We start from the raw sequence: 22,049 nt of genomic DNA on the forward strand, positions 1-22,049 counted from the left end.
CGAGGAGCACGTCGTCGGCGTAAGCCGAGAGGACGACCCACATGGCCGGCTCGCGCAGAGCCAATCCCGTCAACCTCCTGCGAAGCAGGCACAGGAAGGGCTCCACGCAGATGGTATACAATTGGCCGGACATGGGGCACCCCTGACGCACTCCTCTCCCAAATCGAAGGGGCGCCGTCAAGGACCCGTTAACTTTGACTAGACACTCTGCGGCGGCGTATAAAAGTCGGACCCGGGCCACGAAATGCGGCCCGAGTCCGAAAGCGCGCAGAGTCCCGAAAAGGTAATCGTGATCCTGTCGAACGCCTTCTCCTGATCGAGGGAGAGAAAGGCGACCGACTGACCAGTCCTCTGGGAAAGATGGATCAGGTCCCGGACCAGGTGGATGTTGTCCTGGATGGACCGGCCCGGGACCGTGTAGGACTGGTCGGGGTGGATCATGTGGGCCAGCACGGAGCCCAGGCGGGTAGACATAGCCCGGGCAAAGATCTTATAATCCGTGCTGAGGAGGGAGACCGGACGACAGTTTTTAAGCAGGCGGAGATCGCCCCTCTTCGGCAGCAGGACGATGACCGCCCTGCGCCACGAGAGGGGCATCTCCCCGGTCGCCAGGCTTTCCCCCAGGACCCGCGCGTAATCGTCCCCCAGGACGTCCCAGAACGCCCTGAGGAACTCCACGGTCAACCCATCCAGCCCTGGGGATTTGCCCCTTGAGAGCTGGTGGAGGGCGCCAGTCAGCTCCGCCAACGTGAGCGGAGCCTCCAATCCTTCGGCGCCCTCCGGGCTGACCTGCGGCAGGTCCTCCCACAAAACTCAGCGCGCATCCTCGCTGGACGGATCCGGAGAGAACAACGCACTGTAATACGTCCGGACCAGGAGGCCCATTCCCTCCGGATCCGTGATGGAGGATCCGTCGTCGGCCAGCAGCTCGACGAGCTGCTTACGGACTCCCAGCCATTTTTCCAGCGAGTAGAAGGGTGAGGCGCGGTCCAAATCTTCCAGGATCTGGATCCGCGACCTCACGTACGCGCCTCGGGACCCTATGAGCTGCAGGTTCCTCAGCGCGCCCTTCTTCTCTTTGTACGCCTGCCACAGGGCCGGGTCCACGACGGCATGACCGAGGCGGGATTCCAAGTCGAGCACCTCCCTCTCAAGGCGCCCGATCTCGGCTTCCCGCCTCTTGGTCGACCCCTTCGCGTACTGCTGACAGAAGACGCGGATGTGAGTCTTGCCCACATCCCACTATAGCCTCAAGGAGGGGAAGCCCCCCTGCTTCCTTCTCCAGTCGGCCCAGAATCGACAGAACGAGTCCCGAAATCGCACGTCCTCCAGCAGCCGGTTGTTAAAGTGCCAGTACGCGGACCCCGCCCGCGTGCGGAGCGGAGTGAACTCCGCCCACACCAGGCGGTGGTCTGAGCACGGCACCAGCCGCATGGAGGCCGCCAAAACGCGGGAGACGTACGCCTGCGAAATGTAGAGGCGGTCGATTCGCGACCCTCCTCCTCCAGACCTCCACGTGAAGGCGCTGGAGTCGGGATGGAGATTCCGCCAGACGTCCACCAAGTTAAGGGAGCTGATCAGTCCCCTCAACTTCTCCACCGACGCTTGGCTGCGCTGGGGACCGGAGCGATCCCCCACCTTGAGGGTGCAGTTAAAATCCCCCCCGAGGATGATGCACTCGCCGCTATCGATGGAGCTCAAGAGAGCGGACACTTCTTCAAAGAAGCGCGCTTGCAAAGCGCCGGGCCTGGGCGCGTTCACATTCACAAAGTGGAGCGGCACGCTACCCAGGCGAACGGCGAGGTGGAGCAAGCGGCCCGGCACTAGCTCCTTGACCCCCAAGATCTCCGGCTGAAAAGTCGGGGCCAACAAGATAGCCACCCCACTAGAAATAGGGGTGAGGTGACTCATGTAGACCCCACCCTGCCACTCCAGGAGCCAGGTGGCTTCGTCTCCCGGAACGGTGTGGGTTTCCTGCAGAAAGCTCACCGCGTATCTCCCTTCCCTGAGGTCTGAGAGATTGTGAAATCTGCGGTCAGCCCCTCTGCTGCCGTTGATGTTGAGGCTGGCTATGGTTATCTTCATGTCAAAGGTACTTAAAACCCGTCACCAACACCTCACTGTGAGGAGGGAGTGGAAGTGCACCTGGCCTTCCACTCCCCCAGCAACCCATTGAGGAACACATTAAAACGGCGCCTCTCAACCAGTTTCACGTCCGCGCGCTTGCCCGCTATCTTAAGGGTATCTAACCCCAGTGCTGTACCTGTCCTGGGAGTGTTTGATGGGGACAGTGTAGAGGGAGCTTTACTCTGTATCTAACCCAGTGCTGTACCTGTCCTGGGAGTGTTTGATGCGGACAGTGTAGAGGGAGCTTTACTCTGTATCTAACCCCGTGCTGTACCTGTCCTGGGAGTGTTTGATGCGGACAGTGTAGAGGGAGCTTTACTCTGTATCTAACCCAGTGCTGTACCTGTCCTGGGAGTGTTTGATGGGGACAGTGTAGAGGGAGCTTTACTCTGTATCTAACCCCGTGCTGTACCTGTCCTGGGAGTGTTTGATGGGGACAGTGTAGAGGGAGCTTTACTCTGTATCTAACCCCTTGTTATACCTGTCCTGGGAGTGACTGATCCTGATACTGGCAGCCAAAATGGAGCTAATGTCCTATTCTGCATTATTTCCATAATATTCCAGAACCTTCCAAACACTTGAGCATTGTATCCAATTGTCGCTACAATCTGTTGGTATCTTTGAGATATGATTCAAAGCCAATCTCTGTTATTTGTATTGCTCTTATTTTTGAAGTAAAATGTTGATTGTGACTCTTTCACAAGGTCTGTGTTTACTGCCTTTCCGTACTTACCTGTAGATCAGTCTGCCCCGGTACCTGGGATTCATCCTCCCCCATTCCCCAGTCTCAAATGCCTCTTTTGCTGCTGCTACAGCCTTGTCCACATCAGATACCTGGGCCAGGGACACTTTGCAGATCACCTGGGGGACAGAAACAGTGATGGAGTGAGAAATGGATAGAGAGGCAGGGAATTAGAGGGAGAGTGTGAGTGAGCGAGAGGGAAGCAGAGAATGAGAGAGAGGTATAGTGGTTGAGAGAGAGAGAGTTGGGGCAGAGAATGAGACACAAAATAGAGATAGAGGGGCAGGAAATGAGAGAGAGTGAGAATGAGGGGGAGAGAGAAAGAATGAGACAGTGATCAAGAGATAGGCAAAGGAAACGAGAGAGAGAGAGAGAGAGAGAGAGAGGCAGAGAATGAGAGAGAAAGAGAATGAGACAGCGTGCGAGAGATGGGCAGAGGGAATAAGCATGTGGAACGAGAAAGAGTGGGAAGGGATTATCTCTCTCTCGTTACAACCAGTTTTACTGGAGATGTGAACCAAACACGCAAGCAAAACTCACCGAGCCGTCTGTGGGGTTGATGGAGTTATACCACTTCCCTCCTTCTGCATCTACAAACTGCCCATTGATGAAGGTTTGGTGAGGAATTCGCAGAGTCAGGTTGTTGATGCTCATCTCAAACTATAAAATAATTCAAAAAGCAGGAGCAATTTACAGATAAAGTTGATCACCCTAGAACATGTGATTAGACAGGGTGTCCAAGACATACAGAAACCCAACCTCATTCCCTACTGATGGACCCACACAGGTAGAGTTCCTATTTGTTCGATATGGAGTGCCGCTCTGTCGCTATGGGGACATCGCACACCTACTAACTCGAAAGAGATCAGACATTGATTGGCAACACTCAAGCTCAGTGACTCTCTATTCCTGTGAGGGTCAATGCAGGATTGAAACCAGCTCAGTCCACACAGCCCTCTGGGAATCATCCCCATCATTACCTCCCTAATCGGAGAAATCCCTCATTGATCCCCATCATTCCACAGCTCATGTACAATCTAACTGACATCCTTGACTAAATTCTTTTCCGGAACTTCAATGCTGTGCAACTCTTCATCTCCCAAATTCTTCCCTCCCATTCAAACAGAGTCAAACCCCTAGGCTTGTGTCAGATACCATCTCACTTCTCTACCATTCTCTCCAGGCCTGCAGGCCTTCTCCTCACTTTCTCAATTTAAAACAGCCAGGGTTCCTGCTCCCGATCACAGTCCAGTAACTCCTGTTGGCAAGTCTGTCAGTGGACATCATGTTAGGACAGGATGGAATGGAAGGTGTGAGCTGGGGTACAGTGCCAGAGGTGTAGGGTGAGGCCATGCTCATAGGGGAGATTTACAGATGAGGGTCAAAGTATTGGAGCACCTCCATTGTTGAACCAGAGGCATAAAATCTTTAAAAAGAGAATTGGGAGCTGCTTGAAAAAGAGGAATATTAAACCAATGGAGAGTAAGGAGGAGAGTGGGATTAGAATGGGGGTGGGGGAGGGGTGTGTCTGGTCCTGTACAAGAATATTCTATGATTCAAAAGGGTCATGAATCAATTCCTGTATCAGTAGAGATTGAGAGATAGGGAGTTTGGCCAGAGAGAATCACAAACTGGCAGAGACAGTGGACATGTTTTGTTGCTATCCTACGTTCTTGAGCTAATTCTACTTTTAAAAATTAGAAACATCTTTAATCTTTGATGAACGGATTATTAATGCATTAAGACATTATTAAGACTGTATACATAGTCTATCAGCAGCTCCTCCTCCTCAACTTCCCCTCGAAGTTTCCTCACGAGCATCTGCGTCAAGTCTTCGAATGTGGTGGCCATGTAGACATCTTCATTCTGCAGCTGAAGACCACCACACTTCAGTTTGATTTCTTCCACCAGTCTGCGGATAAGAACAAAGGAAGTTCCTTCATTTTCTAGTGATATTGAAGCTGTGAGTTTGTGCCTGATTTACACTCCCTTCAATTTTACAGCCCACAGAAATCAATGAAGAGTAAACTCAGATGAGGTGATTCAAAACTGCTTCAATTGCACCAGGCAGGTACGATTAAAATCGGAGGGGATGGTCAGAGAGCTCTTGGAATCTGTCTCACTTTGGAATAAAAGTAATGCACAATGGCTCCTTCTTTCTATTGTGCTCGTTTTCAAATCCCTCCATGGCCTCGTCCCTTCCTAGCTCTGTAATCTCCTCTAGCTCTAGAACCTTCCGAGATCTCTGCGCTCCTCTAATTCTGGCCTCTTGTGCATTATTTTAAATCGCTCCACCATTGGTGGCCGTGCCTTCAGCTGCCTGGGTCCTAAGCTCTGGAATTCCCTCCCTAAACCTCTCCAACTCCCTCTTCTCTTTTAAGATGTTCCTAAAACCTACCTCTTTGACAAAGCTTTTGTTCATCTGCCCTTATATTTCCTCATGTGGCTCAGCGTCAAATCCTGTCTGATTTATGATCCTGTGAAGTACCTTGGAACATTTTACTACATTAAAAGTGCCATATAAATCCAAGTTCAAAAAGTTCAAGGAATCTCAGATTTGCACTAGAGCCAGGAATGCATTCCTCTACTTGAAGGTGTGGTTGGCTGTTAAAATTAGCATTAACTGTAAATGTAGGATTCTGACAAATGATTCAGCAAGAAGCAAATCATAGAATCTTCACAGCTTTCAACCTCAATGTTTAGCATCTCCATTATCAAAATTTCATCAATCTTCCAACTCAATGTGTCTGAGAGTTGTACTTCTCCAGATTCTGTGTTGGGAATCTTTTGTCCATTTTGCTTTATTCATTCCATTATGAATGCCAGTTGTGGCAAGGCTAGCATTTTTTTGGCCCATCTCTGGTTATCCGGAGAAGGTGGTGGTGGGTCAGCTTCTTGAACTGCTGGCAACTGATTGGCTTGCTTCAGAGAGTTGGTGTAGGACTGGAGGCACATAAAGGCCCAGACCAGTTATGGACACAGGTTTCCTTTTTTAAAGGGACTTTAGTAAACCAGTTGGGTTTTTTTCAATAAGCTGACAATGTCACGGTTACTCTTACTGAGAACAAATTTTATTTCCAGATTTTTAAAACGGAATTAAAATTCTTAAACAGTGGGATTTGAACTCACATTCTCTGGACTATTAGCCCAGGCCTCTGGGTTACTGGTTCGGTAACATAACCATTGCTATTTACCCGACACCTTATTATACTGTCATACTCTCTGTGCTAAATGTTGAGTACCTAGCAAATCTCACTACAATCTGGCTGCACCCTCCCCACTGAGACTCATCCAGATTTGGCCAGCCAGTACTGGAGTAGCATTGTGTCAGGTCCAATCTCACAACAATGAGGCTCACAACTTCACAGCAAGCACTATGTGACAGCCTTGTATGGATGCCCATGTCAGCCTTGGCTCAGTGGGTCACACTCTCTTGAATGAGTTGGAAGGCCACAGGTTCAAGACTCGCTTCAGAGACATGAACACAAAATCCAGGCTGACACACGCACTGAGAGAGTGCTATGCTGTTGAAAGTGTTGTCTTTTGGATGAAACATTAAAGGAAGACCCCTCTGTCCTCTGGGTAGACATAAAAGATCCCATGGCAATATTTCAAATAATAGCAGAGGAGCTCCCCCCAGTTCCTGGGCTAATACGTATCCCTCAACCAACATCACAAAGCAGATTATCTGGTCATTATCTCATTTGCTGCTGGTGGGATCATGCTGTGTGAAAATTAGCTGTATTTTTTTTATTTGATCATAGGACGTGAGCATCAGCGACAAGGCCAACATTTGTTGCCCATCTCTAATTGCCCTTGGTGGTGAGCTGCCTTCTTGAACCGCTGCAGTCCATGTGGGGTAGGTACACCCACAGTTCTGTTAGGAAGGGAGTTCCAGGATTTTGACCCAGCGACAGTGAAGGAACAGCGATATAGTTCCAAGTCAGGATGGTATGTGATTTGGAGGGGAACTTGCAGGTGGTGATGTTCCCTTGCGTCTGCTGCCCTTGTCCTACTGGATGGTAGAGGTCACGGGTTTGGAAGGTGCTGTCGAAGGAGCCTTGGTGAGTTGCTGCAATGCATCTTGTACACACTGCTGCCGCTGTGCATCAGTGGTGGAGGGAGTGAAGACTAATATATTACAACAGTGACTACATTCCAAAAGTCATTAATTGGCTGTAAAGCATTTTGAGACATCCAGAGGTCTTTCTGAAAGTCTTTCTTTCTTTAAACAACTATACCTACTACGAGTTGAAGAGGCTTAGCAGTTGGCAGGAAAAAAAGACAGAAGCACATGGGGAGAGCCAACTGTGTAACAGCCCCGACAACCAATTTTTTCTGCAGCACCTGCGGAAGAGTCTGTCACTCTAGTATTGGCCTTCATAGCCACTCCAGGCGCTGCTCCACAAACCACTGACCACCTCCAGGCGCTACCCATTGTCTCCCGAGACAAGGAAGCCAAATAAGAAAACCGACTAGCTTGAGCCCATTGCCCAGGGTCACTCCCAAACTTCAAGCATGTCTGTGCCCTGGCTTGCACGGTTGTAACTTGGTTTCAATGCAAACTGAAACACCTTGTCTTTAACATTAATGTGCTCTACCTCATGCAACTGAGGCAACATTACTTAATACAGCTCAACTACAGGGGACAGGGATGTATAACAACACAATTGGACATAATTGCTCTGGAGAGAGTACAGAGGAGATTTACTAGAATTTTGTCAGGGCTTGAATGTTGCAGCTATGAGGAAAGATTGGATTGGTTAGGGTTGTTTTCTTTATAACACAAGAGGCTGAGGGGTAACTTAACTGAAGGTTACAAAATTATGAGGGGCCTAAATAGAGTAGACAGGAAGGACCCGTTTCCTCTAGCGGAGAGGTCAATTACCAGGGGGAACAGATTTAAGGTAGAAGGAATAGAGGGGACATGAAGAAAACCTTTTTCACCCAGAGGGTGGTGGGTGTCTGGAATTCACTGCCCGGATCAGTGGTGGAGGCAGAAACCCTGAACTCTTTAAAAATGTACCTGGACCTGCACCTGAAGTGCTGTAACCTGCAAGGCTACGGACCAGGTGCTGGAAGGTGGGATTAGATTGGGCGGCTAGTATTTTCAGTAGGCGCAGACATGATGGGCTGAATGGCCTCCTTCGGTGCTGTAACTTTTCTGTGGTTCTATGGTCCTAACTGCTGCTGGTGACATAGTATTTACGGTACAGAAACAGGCCATTTGGCCCAACTGCTCCATGCTGGTGTTTATGCTCCACACGAGCCTCCTCCCATCCCTCTTCATCTCACTCTATCAACATATCCTTCTATTCCTTTCTCCCTCATGTGTTTATCCAGCTTCCCCTTAAATGTATCGATACTATGCACCTCAAACACTCCCTGTGGTAGTGAGTTCCACATTCTCCCCACTCTCTGGGGAAAGAAGTTTCTCCTGAATTCCCTATTGGTTTTATTAGTGACTATCTGATATCTAAGACCCCTAATTTTGGATTCCCCACAAGTGGAAACATCTTCTCCATGTCTGCCCAATCAAACACTTTCACAATCTATCAGATCACCCTTCAGTCCTCTCTTTTCTGAAGAAAAGAGCCCAGCCTGTTCAATCTTTCCTGGTTGTTATCATCTCTCAGTTCTGATATCTTTCTAGTACTGGGACACCAGCTTCTGCAGAGGAGTTTTCCACCAGGACCCATTTGTTGAATGGCTTCTCCATAACCCTGACTCTTGGTGGACTTCAAAAGTCAACAGTCCTGGTGTGACCGGGAGTGTTGGTGGGTTGGGGTGGTGAGGAAGGGGGCGCGAGGGATATTACCTGACCACATCCATTGATGCAGCTCCCGACTTGAAAAAATCTGTTGAGTCCACAATTTCTGCTACATTGGTAAGGATGCCCTTCCAGATAGCCTAATCCAAATGAAAACATGGAGAAACATTAAAAACTGGGAGTAGATACAAATGCAGCAACAACAAGTAGTGGTTTCATCAATGAGGCACATTCTCAGAAAGAACTAACAAAACCTGGAGCATTTTTAAAAAACTCTTTTACTTAATTTTGTGCCCATCAAAGTGTGGATGTCAGTGCTGGAAATGAAAGGTAACCAGTATGAATATCAAACACTTCCAGGATAGGTTCAGCACAGGTTAGACACAGAGTAAGCTCCCTCTACACTATCAAGCAATGTGCTTCAGTCCCAACTTCAGAAGAATGACTTGTAATGCACCACTGTGACATATTTTCAACACCTTTATTTTGTGGCCACTCAGTGAGTCCTGCTAAATCAGCTGCAGTGTTCTGCTGTGGGCCCACAACCAGGAGAATTTGAGTTCAGAACACCCAAAGCCATGTAATGCGGCTCCCTCACAGTCAGTGAGAAAGGAAACCTGCAGCTCATCAGTCTGAGCTGTGAATACACCCAGGAAACAGAATGTCCTGCACAAAAACAGACCATTCAGCCCAACTGGTCTCTGCTGGTGTTTGAACAGTAAGGGAATCAATGGATATGGGAATTGAGCAGGAAAATGGAGTTGAGGTCATTGAATAGTAGACTGTCCATATGGCCTACTCCTGCTCCTATATCTTATGTTCTTATGCTCCACACAAGCCTTCTCTGATTCCTCTTCATATCATCTTCTCTTTCTACTTCTTTCTCCCTTACGCGTTCATCCAGCTTCCTCTGAAATGCATCTATACATTTGCTTCAACCACTGGTGATAGTGAGTTCCACATTCTTACCACCCTCTGGATGGAGAAGTTTCTCTTGATTTCCCTGTAGGATTGATATCCCATTGAGCATGACATTTCTTAATCACTTACACGGACTTCCTCTTTGACTTTTTTCTCCTCTTCGGTCAATTCCAATGAAGAACTTTCTGAAGAGGAAAGGTACTTGGAGGCTGGGATCATTTTGCCATCTTCAAACTGGAGATTCTTCACCAAAACCTGAAAGAAAACCACAAGTGTTTGAAGAATCATCACCCTCGGGAGATATTGGGTATAAAATTTAATGTGGACAGGGGCACAAAACAAGCCATAGCATCTTATCCACCCATTATACACCACACCTAATTACCCTGTTAGTTAAATTTTACCCCTAGTGGGTCACATTTATTGCTTTCCTCGATTCAATCAGACAATGCTGCAGAAAGGTTTCCGATGGAGCAGGATTCAGAGTTTGTATAAAAGGTTTGTTACCATTTTACCATCATTTCCAAATAGGACCAGGCCATTTTTGGCAACAATGGCAGGTGCATGCGCTCCAGGAATGTCCAGGGTCTGGCCCTGGGGAGGGGAGTTACTGATCAACGAAGAGCCGAAAAACGTCAGCTTCTGAAATAAAAGAGGGAAAAAATGTTTATATTTTGCTACACACCACAGGAACAGGAGGAGGCCATTCAGCCCCTCGAGCCTGTTTAACCCTTCCATGAGATCATGTTGATCTGTGACATAACCCAATATACCTTCCTTTGCCCCATATTCCTTAGACCTCCGGATAAGCAAAATCTATCAATCTCTGATTTAAAATTAACAATTGATCCAGCATCAATTCCAATTTGCAGAACGAGTTCCAAACTTCTACCACCCTTTGTGTGTAGATGTGTTTCCTAATGTCACTCCTGAAAGATCTGGTTCTAACTTTTAAACTATTTTCCCTAGTTCTAGACTCCCGAACCAGCAGAAAGTTTCTCTCTATCTACCCTATGCATTCCTCTTACTATCTTGAAAACTTTGATCAAATCACCCCTTAACCTTCTGAATTTCAGGAAAAGCGACCCTAGTTTGTGTTATTTCTCCTCATCATTTAATCCTTGGACCAGGTATCATTCTGGTAAATCATTCTGCACTCCCTCCAAGGCCGATATATCCTTCCTAAGGTGTGGTGTCCAGAACTGCTCCCAGTAACTCCAGGTGTGGTCTAACCAGGGCTTTGTATAACTGAAGCAGGACTTCTACCCCCTTGTATTCTAGTCCTCTAGATATAAAGGCCAGCATTCCATTACCTTTTTTGATTATTTTCTGTACCTGTTCATGACATTTTAATGATCCGTGTACCTGAGCACCCCCCCACCCGCCCCCCAAGTCTCTCTGGACCTCCACTGTTTCGAGCTTTTCACCATTTAGAAAGTTCCCTGTTTGATCCTTTTTAGGTTCAAAGTGGATGACCTCACATTGACCTACATGGAAATCCATTTGCCACAGTTTTGTCCAATCACTTAATCTATTAATATCTCTTTGTAATTTTATGTTTCCATCTACACTGCTTGAATGCTGCCTATTTTTTTGTCATTAGTAAATTTGGATTGGTATCTTTATATCCCATCATCTATAGAATCATAGAATAGTTACAGCACAGAAGGAGGCCATTCGGCCTGTTGTGTCCCTGCTGGCTCTCTACAAGAGCATCTCAGTTAGTCCCATTCCCCTGCCTTTTCCCTATAGTCCTGAAAGTTCTCTTTTGAAGTCACAATGCACCAGCCTCCACCACACTCTCAGACAGTGCATTCCAGATCCTAAACACTCGCTGCTCAAGAAAGTTTTTCCTCATGTCGCCTTTGGTTCTTTTGCCATTCACCTCAAAATCAGTGTCCTCTGGTTCTCGACCCTTCAGCCAATGAGAACAATTCCTCTTTATCTACTTTGTCTAGAACCCTCATGATTTTAAACACCTCCATCAAATCTCCTCTCAACCTTTTCAGCTCTAAGGAGAACCACAGCCTCACCAATCAATCTATGCAACTGAAATCCCTCATCCCTGGAATCATTGTCGTAGTTTTTTCTGCATCCTCACTAATGCCTTCACATCCTTCCTAATATGTGGTGCCCAGAATTGGACACAATACTCCAGTTTAGGCTGAACCAGTGTTTTATGAAGGATCACCAAAACTTCCATGCTTTTGTACTTTATGCCTCTATAAAGCCCAGGATCCTGTATGCCATATTAACCACTTTCTCAACCTGTCCTGCCACCTTCAATGATTTATGCACATATACACCCAGGTCCCTCTGCTCCTGCACCCCCTTTAGAATTGTACCCTTTATTTTATCTTGAGACACAGCACTGAAACAGGCCCTTCGGCCCACCGAGTCTGTGCCGACCATTGACCACCCATTTATACTAATCCTACATTAATCCCATATTCCTACCACATCCCCACACCACCTACCTATACTAGGGGCAATTTATAATGGCCAATTAACCTACAAGTCTTTGGCTTTGGGAGGAAACCAGAGCACCCGACGAAAACCCACACAATCACAGGGAGAACTTGCAAACTCCACACGGGCAGTACCCAGAATCGAACCCGGGTCGCTGGAGCTGTGAGGCTACGCCACTGTGCCGCCCTCCTCATTTTATATTGCCCCTCCTCATTCTTCTTACTAAAATGTATCACTTCATACTTCTCTACATTAAATTTCATCTACCACATGTCCGGCCATTCTACCAGCTTGTCGATGTCCTCTTGAAATCTATCATTATCCCCCTCACAGTTCACAATCCTTCCCAGTTTTATGTCATCTGCAAATTTGAAATTGTGTTCTATACACCCAAGTCTAGGTCATTAATATATATCAAGAAAAGCAGTGGTCCTAAAACAGGTCCCTGGGGAGCCCCCCGCCCGCATACACTCCTCCAGTCCAAAAGCGACCATTCACCACCACTCTGTTTTCTGTCACTCAACCAACTTTGTAGCCATGTCTCTTTTATTCGATGGGCTCTAACTTTGCTGACAAGCCTGTTATGTGGCACTTAATCAAAAGTTGTTTGGAAGTTCGTGTACACCATGTCAACCATCTCTGTTACCTCATCAAAAAACCCAATCAAATTAGTCAAACACGACTTGCCTTAACAAATCCGTGCTGGTTTTCCTTGTTTAGTCCACATTTATCCAAGTGACTGTTAATTTTGTCCTGGATTATTTTTAGATTAGAGATACAGCACTGAAACAGGCCCTTCGGCCCACCGAGTCTGTGCCGACCATCAACCACCCACTTATACTAATCCTACACTAATCCCATATTCCTACCAAACATCCCCACCTTGTCCCTATATTTCCCTACCACCTACCTATACTAGTGATAATTTATAAAGGCCAATTTACCTATCAACCTGCAAGTCTTTTGGCATGTGGGAGGAAACCGGAGCACCCGGAGAAAACCCACACAGACACAGGGAGAACTTGCAAACTCCACACAGGCAGTACCCAGAATTGAACCCGGGTCCCTGGAGCTGTGAGACTGCAGTGCTAACCACTGCGCCACTGTGCCGCCAGCAATATCCAGCAATGCCTCCTTCCTCATTGCATTGGAAGCATTCTTTTGGGCCTCCTTATCTCGAGAGACAATGGATACGCGCCTGGAGGTGGTCAGTGGTTTGTGAAGCAGCGCCTGGAGTGGCTATAAAGGCCAATTCTGGAGTGACAGGCTCTTCCACAGGTGCTGCAGAGAAATTTGTTTGTTGGGGCTGTTGCACAGTTAGCTCTCCCCTTGCGCCTCTGTCTTTTTTCCTGCCAACTACTAAGTCTCTTCGACTCGCCACAATTTAGCCCTGTCTTTATGGCTGCCCGCCAGCTCTGGCGAATGCTGGCAACTGACTCCCACGACTTGTGATCAATGTCACACGATTTCATGTCACGTTTGCAGACGTCTTTATAACGGAGACATGGACGGCCGGTGGGTCTGATACCAGTGGCGAGCTCGCTGTACAATGTGTCTTTGGGGATCCTGCCATCTTCCATGCGGCTCACATGGCCAAGCCATCTCAAGCGCCGCTGACTCAGTAGTGTGTATAAGCTGGGGGTGTTGGCCGCTTCAAGGACTTCTGTGTTGGAGATATAGTCCTGCCACCTGATGCCAAGTATTCTCCGAAGGCAGCGAAGATGGAATGAATTGAGACGACGCTCTTGGCTGGCATACGTTGTCCAGGCCTCGCTGCCGTAGAGCAAGGTACTGAGGACACAGGCCTGATACACTCGGACTTTTGTGTTCCGTGTCAGTGCGCCATTTTCCCACACTCTCTTGGCCAGTCTGGACATAGCAGTGGAAGCCTTACCCATGCGCTTGTTGATTTCTGCATCTAGAGACAGGTTACTGGTGATAGTTGAGCCTAGGTAGGTGAACTCTTGAACCACTTCCAGAGTGTGGTCGCCAATATTGATGGATGGAGCATTTCTGACATCCTGCCCCGTGATGTTCGTTTTCTTGAGGCTGATGGTTAGGCCAAATTCATTGCAGGCAGACGCAAACCTGTCGATGAGACTCTGCAGGCATTCTTCAGTGTGAGATGTTAAAGCAGCATCGTCAGCAAAGAGGAGTTCTCTGATGAGGACTTTCCGTACTTTGGACTTCGCTCTTAGACGGGCAAGGTTGAACAACCTGCCCCCTGATCTTGTGTGGAGGAAAATTCCTTCTTCAGAGGATTTGAACGCATGTGAAAGCAGCAGGGAGAAGAAAATCCCAAAAAGTGTGGGTGCGAGAACACAGCCCTGTTTCACACCACTCAGGATAGGAAAGGGCTCTGATGAGGAGCCACCATGTTGAATTGTGCCTTTCATATTGTCATGGAATGAGGTGATGATACTTAGTAGCTTTGGTGGACATCCGATCTTTTCTAGTAGTCTGAAGAGACCACGTCTGCTGACGAGGTCAAAGGCTTTGGTGAGATCAATGAAAGCAATGTAGAGGGGCATCTGTTGTTCACGGCATTTCTCCTGTATCTGACGAAGGGAGAACAGCATGTCAATAGTCGATCTCTCTGCACGAAAGCCACACTGTGCCTCAGGGTAGACGCGCTCGGCCAGCTTCTGGAGCCTGTTCAGAGCGACTCGAGCAAAGACTTTCCCCACTATGCTGAGCAGGGAGATTCCACGGTAGTTGTTGCAGTCACCGCGGTCACCTTTGTTTTTATAGAGGGTGATGATGTTGGCATCGCGCATGTCCTGGGGTACTGCTCCCTCGTCCCAGCACAGGCATAGCAGTTCATGTAGTGCTGAGAGTATAGCAGGCTTGGCACTCTTGATTATTTCAGGGGTAATGCTGTCCTTCCCAGGGGCTTTTCCGCTGGCTAGGGAATCAATGGCATCACTGAGTTCCGATTTGGTTGGCTGTATGTCCAGCTCATCCATGACTGGTAGAGGCTGGGCTGCATTGAGGGCAGTCTCAGTGACAGCATTCTCCCTGGAGTACAGTTCTAGGTAGTGCTCAACCCAGCGGTCCATCTGTTTGCGTTGGTCAGTGATTATGTCCCCCGATTTAGATTTGAGGGGGGTGATCTTCTTGATGGTTGGCCCAAGAGCTCTCTTCATGCCATCATACATTCCTCTGATGTTTCCGGTGTCTGAGGCCAGCTGAATATGACTGCATAGGTGTTGCCAGTAGTCGTTTGCGCAACGCCTAGCTGTTCTTTGTGCAGTACTTCTGGCTGCTTTAAGTGCTGCGGATGTTAAATCGCTGGGGGCTTTCTTGTAGTTCAAAAGTGCAATGCGCTTAGCGGCTATGACAGGTTCCAGCTCTTCATTATGAGATTGAAACCAGTCTGCATTTCTCTTCGCACTTTTGCCGTAGGTGGTCAAAGCTGACTCATAGATGGCGTCTCTGATGTGGGCCCACTTGGTCTCAGCATCCCCTGTGGGAGTGTTTTGAAGGGCTGTTACAAGTGAATTTAGAAATTTTTGTAACAGCTGTGGGTGAGAAATTCTGCTCGTGTTGATGCGCGGGTGGCCCTTCTGCTTGGAATGATGCAACTTCTTTGGTCTGAGTCTAACCTTGCTGCACACCAGGGAGTGGTCGGTGTCGCAGTCCGCACTGTGGAAGCTGCGTGTGATTTGAACACTGTTTAAGGCGGCTCGCCTTGTGACAATGAGGTCTAGCTGGTGCCAACGACGTGATCTTGGGTGCCTCCATGAAACCTGGTGACAGGGTTTAGTGTGAAAGAACGAGTTGGTGATGCAGAGGTTATGATAGGTACACAACTCAAGCAGTCTCTGCCCGTTCTCATTCATCCTTCCAACGCCATAGCGCCCAAGGCAGGAGGGCCATGAGTCATGGTCGGCCCCAACCCTGGCTTCCTCATTGCATTGGAAGCATACTGATCTGCAAATTATCCTGACTTTAGAAACTCTTTCCCTCTCTGTCCTTTACACTATTATTACCCCAGAGTATATTTAATAATTAAAGTCCCCCATTATAACTACTTTATAGTTGAGCAAGACGATTTTATGGTTTACACCACGTGAATTTGCTCTGAAAAGAGCAGTTGTTTCTTTAAAAAAGGAGTTCTTAGAAGAACTGACAGGCCTGTACTCTGCCCATTGTCTGGAGAAATACCAAGAACGGGAAGAAACAGTGGGTTTATATGTGATGAAAAATGGGAATGTGGGTGGGATCTTACTGCTGATAGGTCATTCCATGTTCTTGTTCTTGCTGTTATTGGTTGGCTAATTGTGTTCTGTGATAGGTCAATACATGCTATTGTTCTTGCTGCTGATTGGTCAGCTATTGTGTCTCATGGTAAATTGATACATACTATTGTTCTTGTTTGGGTATGTTGGCTGCAGAACTGGTTCTGATGTGTTTCTTCGATAGGGTAGCCAGATATCACTGATGAGCAGGTTACTGTCTTGGGGGACAGTGTGATGTTAATAGATCTCCAGAGCCTCCCTGATGCATCTTGTATTAAAAGGCCTGCTCGGATCTGCAAAAAAGAAAAACCTGACCCGAGCCCGACAGAACCACATCCGACCCCGAGCCCGACCCTGCCCGGGTCCTTCCATTTTTTCCCGTGCCCGACCCAACCATCAGTTAACTTACCTTCCGTTTTTCACTTTGTTGCTGATCTACACCAGCTTAAAATAACTGTAAAAAAACCACCTTTCTAGTCAATAAATTACATCAACAGTGGAGCCACTTACCTGTGATAGAGCGTACCTGACCCGGCCCGACCCGAGCCCGAATGCCGGACCCGGAAGTGCAACCCGACCCGAACCAGACACATGTTGTTGGGTCCCATTGGGTTCAGGTTGGGTGGCAGGCCTTTACCTTGTATGCCGGTACGTAATGGATGAGATGAGATGAGTTTGGAATTGGACCATTCAATCCAATGGTTATTGAGTTGAACATCCCTGATGATGGCTAATTGTCCCATTCACTGTGTTTGAAGCAAGCTTGGTGTTCCTCGAGTCTAGTGTGTAGGTTGTGGCCTGTTTTTCTGATGTCCGCAGACTCATGATATGCTGTAAATTCTTTGTTTGCTGTGAAATGGTTTCTTGTCTTGTGGGTATGAAGAATGGAGTGGAGCTTCTTGGATGACTTATGTTGAACTTCTATGTCCACTGACTTGAGTATGCATGTTGTCTGTGTGAGGTGGAACCAATATATGTGAGGCTGACTCTTGTCTTGGTTGAGGTAGTTGTTGCAATGTGAGTAACAGGTGGATGTGTATTGATTTTGTGGGAAGGAAATCCATTGAATTGAAGTGTAAACGTGATATGCTGCAGTTCTTGTTGGAGACGTTCCTCATCACTAATGGAATGTTGGAGATCGATTGAAGAGTGGAGGGACAATGAGAAGAACGGTAGTTCAGGTATCTATGAGTATGATTGGGCTTGCAATAGACCTGGTATGCTGGCATGCTGTTATGAGACTTGATAATAAGAATGCCAAGGAATGGTATGGAAAGTAGTTGCTTCATCTCCATGGTGAAATTGATGATCAGATGTTGGTTATTAAGCGGTTGTAGTAAACTATGAAGATCTCTCCTATCGTGTTCCATATGACGAAAGGGTCATCAACATATCGGAGCCAGAGTTTAGGTTGAAGAGTAGCTGATTGAAGTGCTGCTTGTTCAAATTCCTCCATGAAAATGTTGGCAATGATTGATGTAGTGGAGATCCTACAGCAGCTCCATTTGTTTCTTTGAAATAGGAGTCTCCCCATTGAATTGATGTTGAGTCGATGCACATCAGTAGAAGATTGTAAATTTGGTCAGGTGGCATTGCAGAACTGTTGGGGAAGGAAGTGTGTTTTTCTCAGTGTTATTTCATGATAAGACAGGCTTCCAGGACGGGTACACTGGTAAACAGTGACGCGACATCAAAACTGACCACTGTATGTGACAGGTTGATTGTAGTTTGCTGTATCCTCTCAATGAAGTGTTTAGAGATGGTGATGTGGAACATAGATTTTTCCCTTAGTGGCTGGAAAATCTTAGCTAGGTGTTGGGCAGTCTTCTATGTTGAAGAACTTTTGGTGGAAACAATAGGTCATAGTGGAGCGTCTGGTTTATGGATCTTGGGCTGTCCGGATAAAATTGGGCAGGAAGAAGCACTGACATGGAGTTAGTTGTACAAAAGCTTGGGTACAGCGTTGTCTTCATGCAGATGATCTTCCTCTCGATGGCTAAGGTAGGGTTCCTTGGAAATTTCTTATATATGTCTGTGTTGAGTTGCTCAATCTTGTTGTTGTACTCATCTCGGTCCATGATTACGGGGGCATTTCCCTTGTCAGCTGTGAGCTTATGAATTGAAGTGCCCAAACGAAGGTCATTAAATGCTGCTTTCTCTACTTTGTTTTTATTGGATTTGGGTGGCTTCGTTGTGGAAAGAGCTTGGGAAACTTGGAGTTGTATGCTATCTGCTGCTGCTTGGTTGAGTACCCTGAGACGTGCTTTAATTTGTTGGATAATCTCCTTGATAGGAATTTGCTTGGGAGCCACAGAAAAGTTTAAGCCAAGGAATAGAACCTGCTTTTCACTTGGTGTGAGGTTCTGATGGCTAAGATTGGCAAGGGCCCTATTAGGAGGATTAGTTGTTGTTGTAGGTTGTGTTTTGCTTTAGTCGTATTGAGCCAGCTTGTTGAACTTCTAGATTTATTTGGCGTGGGCTGTGTCAAAAGCTTTCTGAAATGAAATTGCAATCAGTTCCTTGATATTGTTGAGGTCTTGGAGTTGTAATTTCCTTGGTAAGTCATCTTCAGCACAGGAGATACCTGTGTTGAGGGTGTGAAGTTGGTGTTGGGTGTAGCTGATATGTTCTTTGATAAGGGCAATACTTACTCGTTGGAGAATGAGATTGGCAAGACAGAATCTAACAGGTGATCAGAATACCAGGCCTTGGAGAATGACATTGGAGTCTCTACATCTTTTTAAGGAAGGTAAGATTGTTGATGAAGTTTGCTTGTTTAATGAGGTTGTTTGATGAGATACAATAGCTGACCAATCAGCAGCAAGAACAATAGCAAGTACTGACCTATCACGGAACATGATTAGCCAACCATAGGATCATAGCAAATAGGAGCAGGAATAGGCCATTCGGCCCATCAAGCCTACTCCATCATTCAAACAGATCATGGCTGATCATCTACTTTTATGCCATTTTTCCCCACTATCCCATATCCCTTGATGTCATTAGTTTTCAGAAATCTATCGATTTATGTCTTGAACATGCTCAATGATTGAGCTTCCACAGCCCTCTGGGGTAGAGAATTCCACACATTCACCATCCTCAGAGTGAAGAAATTCCGTCTCATCTCAGTCTTAAATGACCTACCCCTTATTCTGAGACTGTGTCCCATTTTTCTAAACTCACCAATAGTAGCTAGAAGAAGAACATGGAATGACCTATCAGCAGTAAGATCCCACCCGCATTCCCATTCTCCACCACATATCTTTTCTTTCTTTTCTTTTGGGCCTCCTTATCTCGAGAGACAATGGATACGCGCCTGGAGGTGGTCAGTGGTTTGTGAAGCAGCGCCTGGAGTGGCTATAAAGGCCAATTCTGGAGTGACAGGCTCTTCCACAGGTGCTGCAGAGAAATTTGTTTGTTGGGGCTGTTGCACAGTTGGCTCTCCCCTTGCGCCTCTGTCTTTTTTCCTGCCAACTACTAAGTCTCTTCGACTCGCCACAATTTAGCCCTGTCTTTATGGCTGCCCGCCAGCTCTGGCGAATGCTGGCAACTGACTCCCACGACTTGTGATCAATGTCACACGATTTCATGTCGCGTTTGCAGACGTCTTTATAACGGAGACATGGACGGCCGGTGGGTCTGATACCAGTGGCGAGCTCACTGTACAATGTGTCTTTGGGGATCCTGCCATCTTCCATGTGGCTCACATGGCCAAGCCATCTCAAGCGCCGCTGACTCAGTAGTGTGTATAAGCTGGGGATGTTGGCCGCTTCAAGGACTTCTGTGTTGGAGATATAGTCCTGCCACCTGATGCCAAGTATTCTCCGAAGGCAGCGAAGATGGAATGAATTGAGACGTCGCTCTTGGCTGGCATACGTTGTCCAGGCCTCGCTGCCGTAGAGCAAGGTACTGAGGACACAGGCCTGATACACTCGGACTTTTGTGTTCCGTGTCAGTGCGCCATTTTCCCACACTCTCTTGGCCAGTCTGGACATAGCAGTGGAAGCCTTACCCATGCGCTTGTTGATTTCTGCATCTAGAGACAGGTTACTGGTGATAGTTGAGCCTAGGTAGGTGAACTCTTGAACCACTTCCAGAGCGTGGTCGCCAATATTGATGGATGGAGCATTTCTGACATCCTGCCCCATTATGTTCGTTTTCTTGAGGCTGATGGTTAGGCCAAATTCATTGCAGGCAGACGCAAACCTGTCGATGAGACTCTGCAGGCATTCTTCAGTGTGAGATGTTAAAGCAGCATCGTCAGCAAAGAGGAGTTCTCTGATGAGGACTTTCCGTACTTTGGACTTCGCTCTTAGACGGGCAAGGTTGAACAACCTGCCCCCTGATCTTGTGTGGAGGAAAATTCCTTCTTCAGAGGATTTGAACGCATGTGAAAGCAGCAGGGAGAAGAAAATCCCAAAAAGTGTGGGTGCGAGAACACAGCCCTGTTTCACACCACTCAGGATAGGAAAGGGCTCTGATGAGGAGCCACCATGTTGAATTGTGCCTTTCATATTGTCATGGAATGAGGTGATGATACTTAGTAGCTTTGGTGGACATCCGATCTTTTCTAGTAGTCTGAAGAGACCACGTCTGCTGACGAGGTCAAAGGCTTTGGTGAGATCAATGAAAGCAATGTAGAGGGGCATCTGTTGTTCACGGCATTTCTCCTGTATCTGACGAAGGGAGAACAGCATGTCAATAGTCGATCTCTCTGCACGAAAGCCACACTGTGCCTCAGGGTAGACGCGCTCGGCCAGCTTCTGGAGCCTGTTCAGAGCGACTCGAGCAAAGACTTTCCCCACTATGCTGAGCAGGGAGATTCCACGGTAGTTGTTGCAGTCACCGCGGTCACCTTTGTTTTTATAGAGGGTGATGATGTTGGCATCGCGCATGTCCTGGGGTACTGCTCCCTCGTCCCAGCACAGGCATAGCAGTTCATGTAGTGCTGAGAGTATAGCAGGCTTGGCACTCTTGATTATTTCAGGGGTAATGCTGTCCTTCCCAGGGGCTTTTCCGCTGGCTAGGGAATCAATGGCATCACTGAGTTCCGATTTGGTTGGCTGTATGTCCAGCTCATCCATGACTGGTAGAGGCTGGGCTGCATTGAGGGCAGTCTCAGTGACAGCATTCTCCCTGGAGTACAGTTCTAGGTAGTGCTCAACCCAGCGGTCCATCTGTTTGCGTTGGTCAGTGATTATGTCCCCCGATTTAGATTTGAGGGGGGTGATCTTCTTGATGGTTGGCCCAAGAGCTCTCTTCATGCCATCATACATTCCTCTGATGTTTCCGGTGTCTGAGGCCAGCTGAATATGACTGCATAGGTGTTGCCAGTAGTCGTTTGCGCAACGCCTAGCTGTTCTTTGTGCAGTACTTCTGGCTGCTTTAAGTGCTGCGGATGTTAAATCGCTGGGGGCTTTCTTGTAGTTCAAAAGTGCAATGCGCTTAGCGGCTATGACAGGTTCCAGCTCTTCATTATGAGATTGAAACCAGTCTGCATTTCTCTTCGCACTTTTGCCGTAGGTGGTCAAAGCTGACTCATAGATGGCGTCTCTGATGTGGGCCCACTTGGTCTCAGCATCCCCTGTGGGAGTGTTTTGAAGGGCTGTTACAAGTGAATTTAGAAATTTTTGTAACAGCTGTGGGTGAGAAATTCTGCTCGTGTTGATGCGCGGGTGGCCCTTCTGCTTGGAATGATATAAACCCACATATAAACCCACTGTTTCCACCCTTTCCCATCATTTCTCTGGACAGGCAGAGTACACTGCCCATAACTTCG

At 47.5% G+C, this 22,049-nt stretch overlaps 1 protein-coding gene across 4 annotated transcripts in view; it reads right to left on the reverse strand.

The window, feature by feature from the left end:
- Positions 1-22,049, reverse strand: part of LOC137380298 (cytosolic 10-formyltetrahydrofolate dehydrogenase-like) — a 292,525-nt gene that overhangs the window by 23,938 nt on the left and 246,538 nt on the right. For all 4 annotated transcript variants that reach the window (XM_068052206.1, XM_068052203.1, XM_068052204.1 and 1 more), the window contains 6 exons: positions 10,068-10,202; positions 9,690-9,815; positions 8,688-8,779; positions 4,634-4,781; positions 3,410-3,529; positions 2,861-2,988 (listed from right to left, as the gene is read on the reverse strand). In XM_068052206.1, coding sequence (XP_067908307.1) covers positions 2,861-2,988; positions 3,410-3,529; positions 4,634-4,781; positions 8,688-8,779; positions 9,690-9,815; positions 10,068-10,202 — 749 coding nt within the window. The remainder of the gene's footprint in view (positions 1-2,860; positions 2,989-3,409; positions 3,530-4,633; positions 4,782-8,687; positions 8,780-9,689; positions 9,816-10,067; positions 10,203-22,049) is intronic.

This window comes from Heterodontus francisci, chromosome 19 (genome assembly GCF_036365525.1).
Source record: "Heterodontus francisci isolate sHetFra1 chromosome 19, sHetFra1.hap1, whole genome shotgun sequence".
In the NCBI taxonomy this organism is placed as follows: Eukaryota; Metazoa; Chordata; class Chondrichthyes; order Heterodontiformes; family Heterodontidae; genus Heterodontus; species Heterodontus francisci.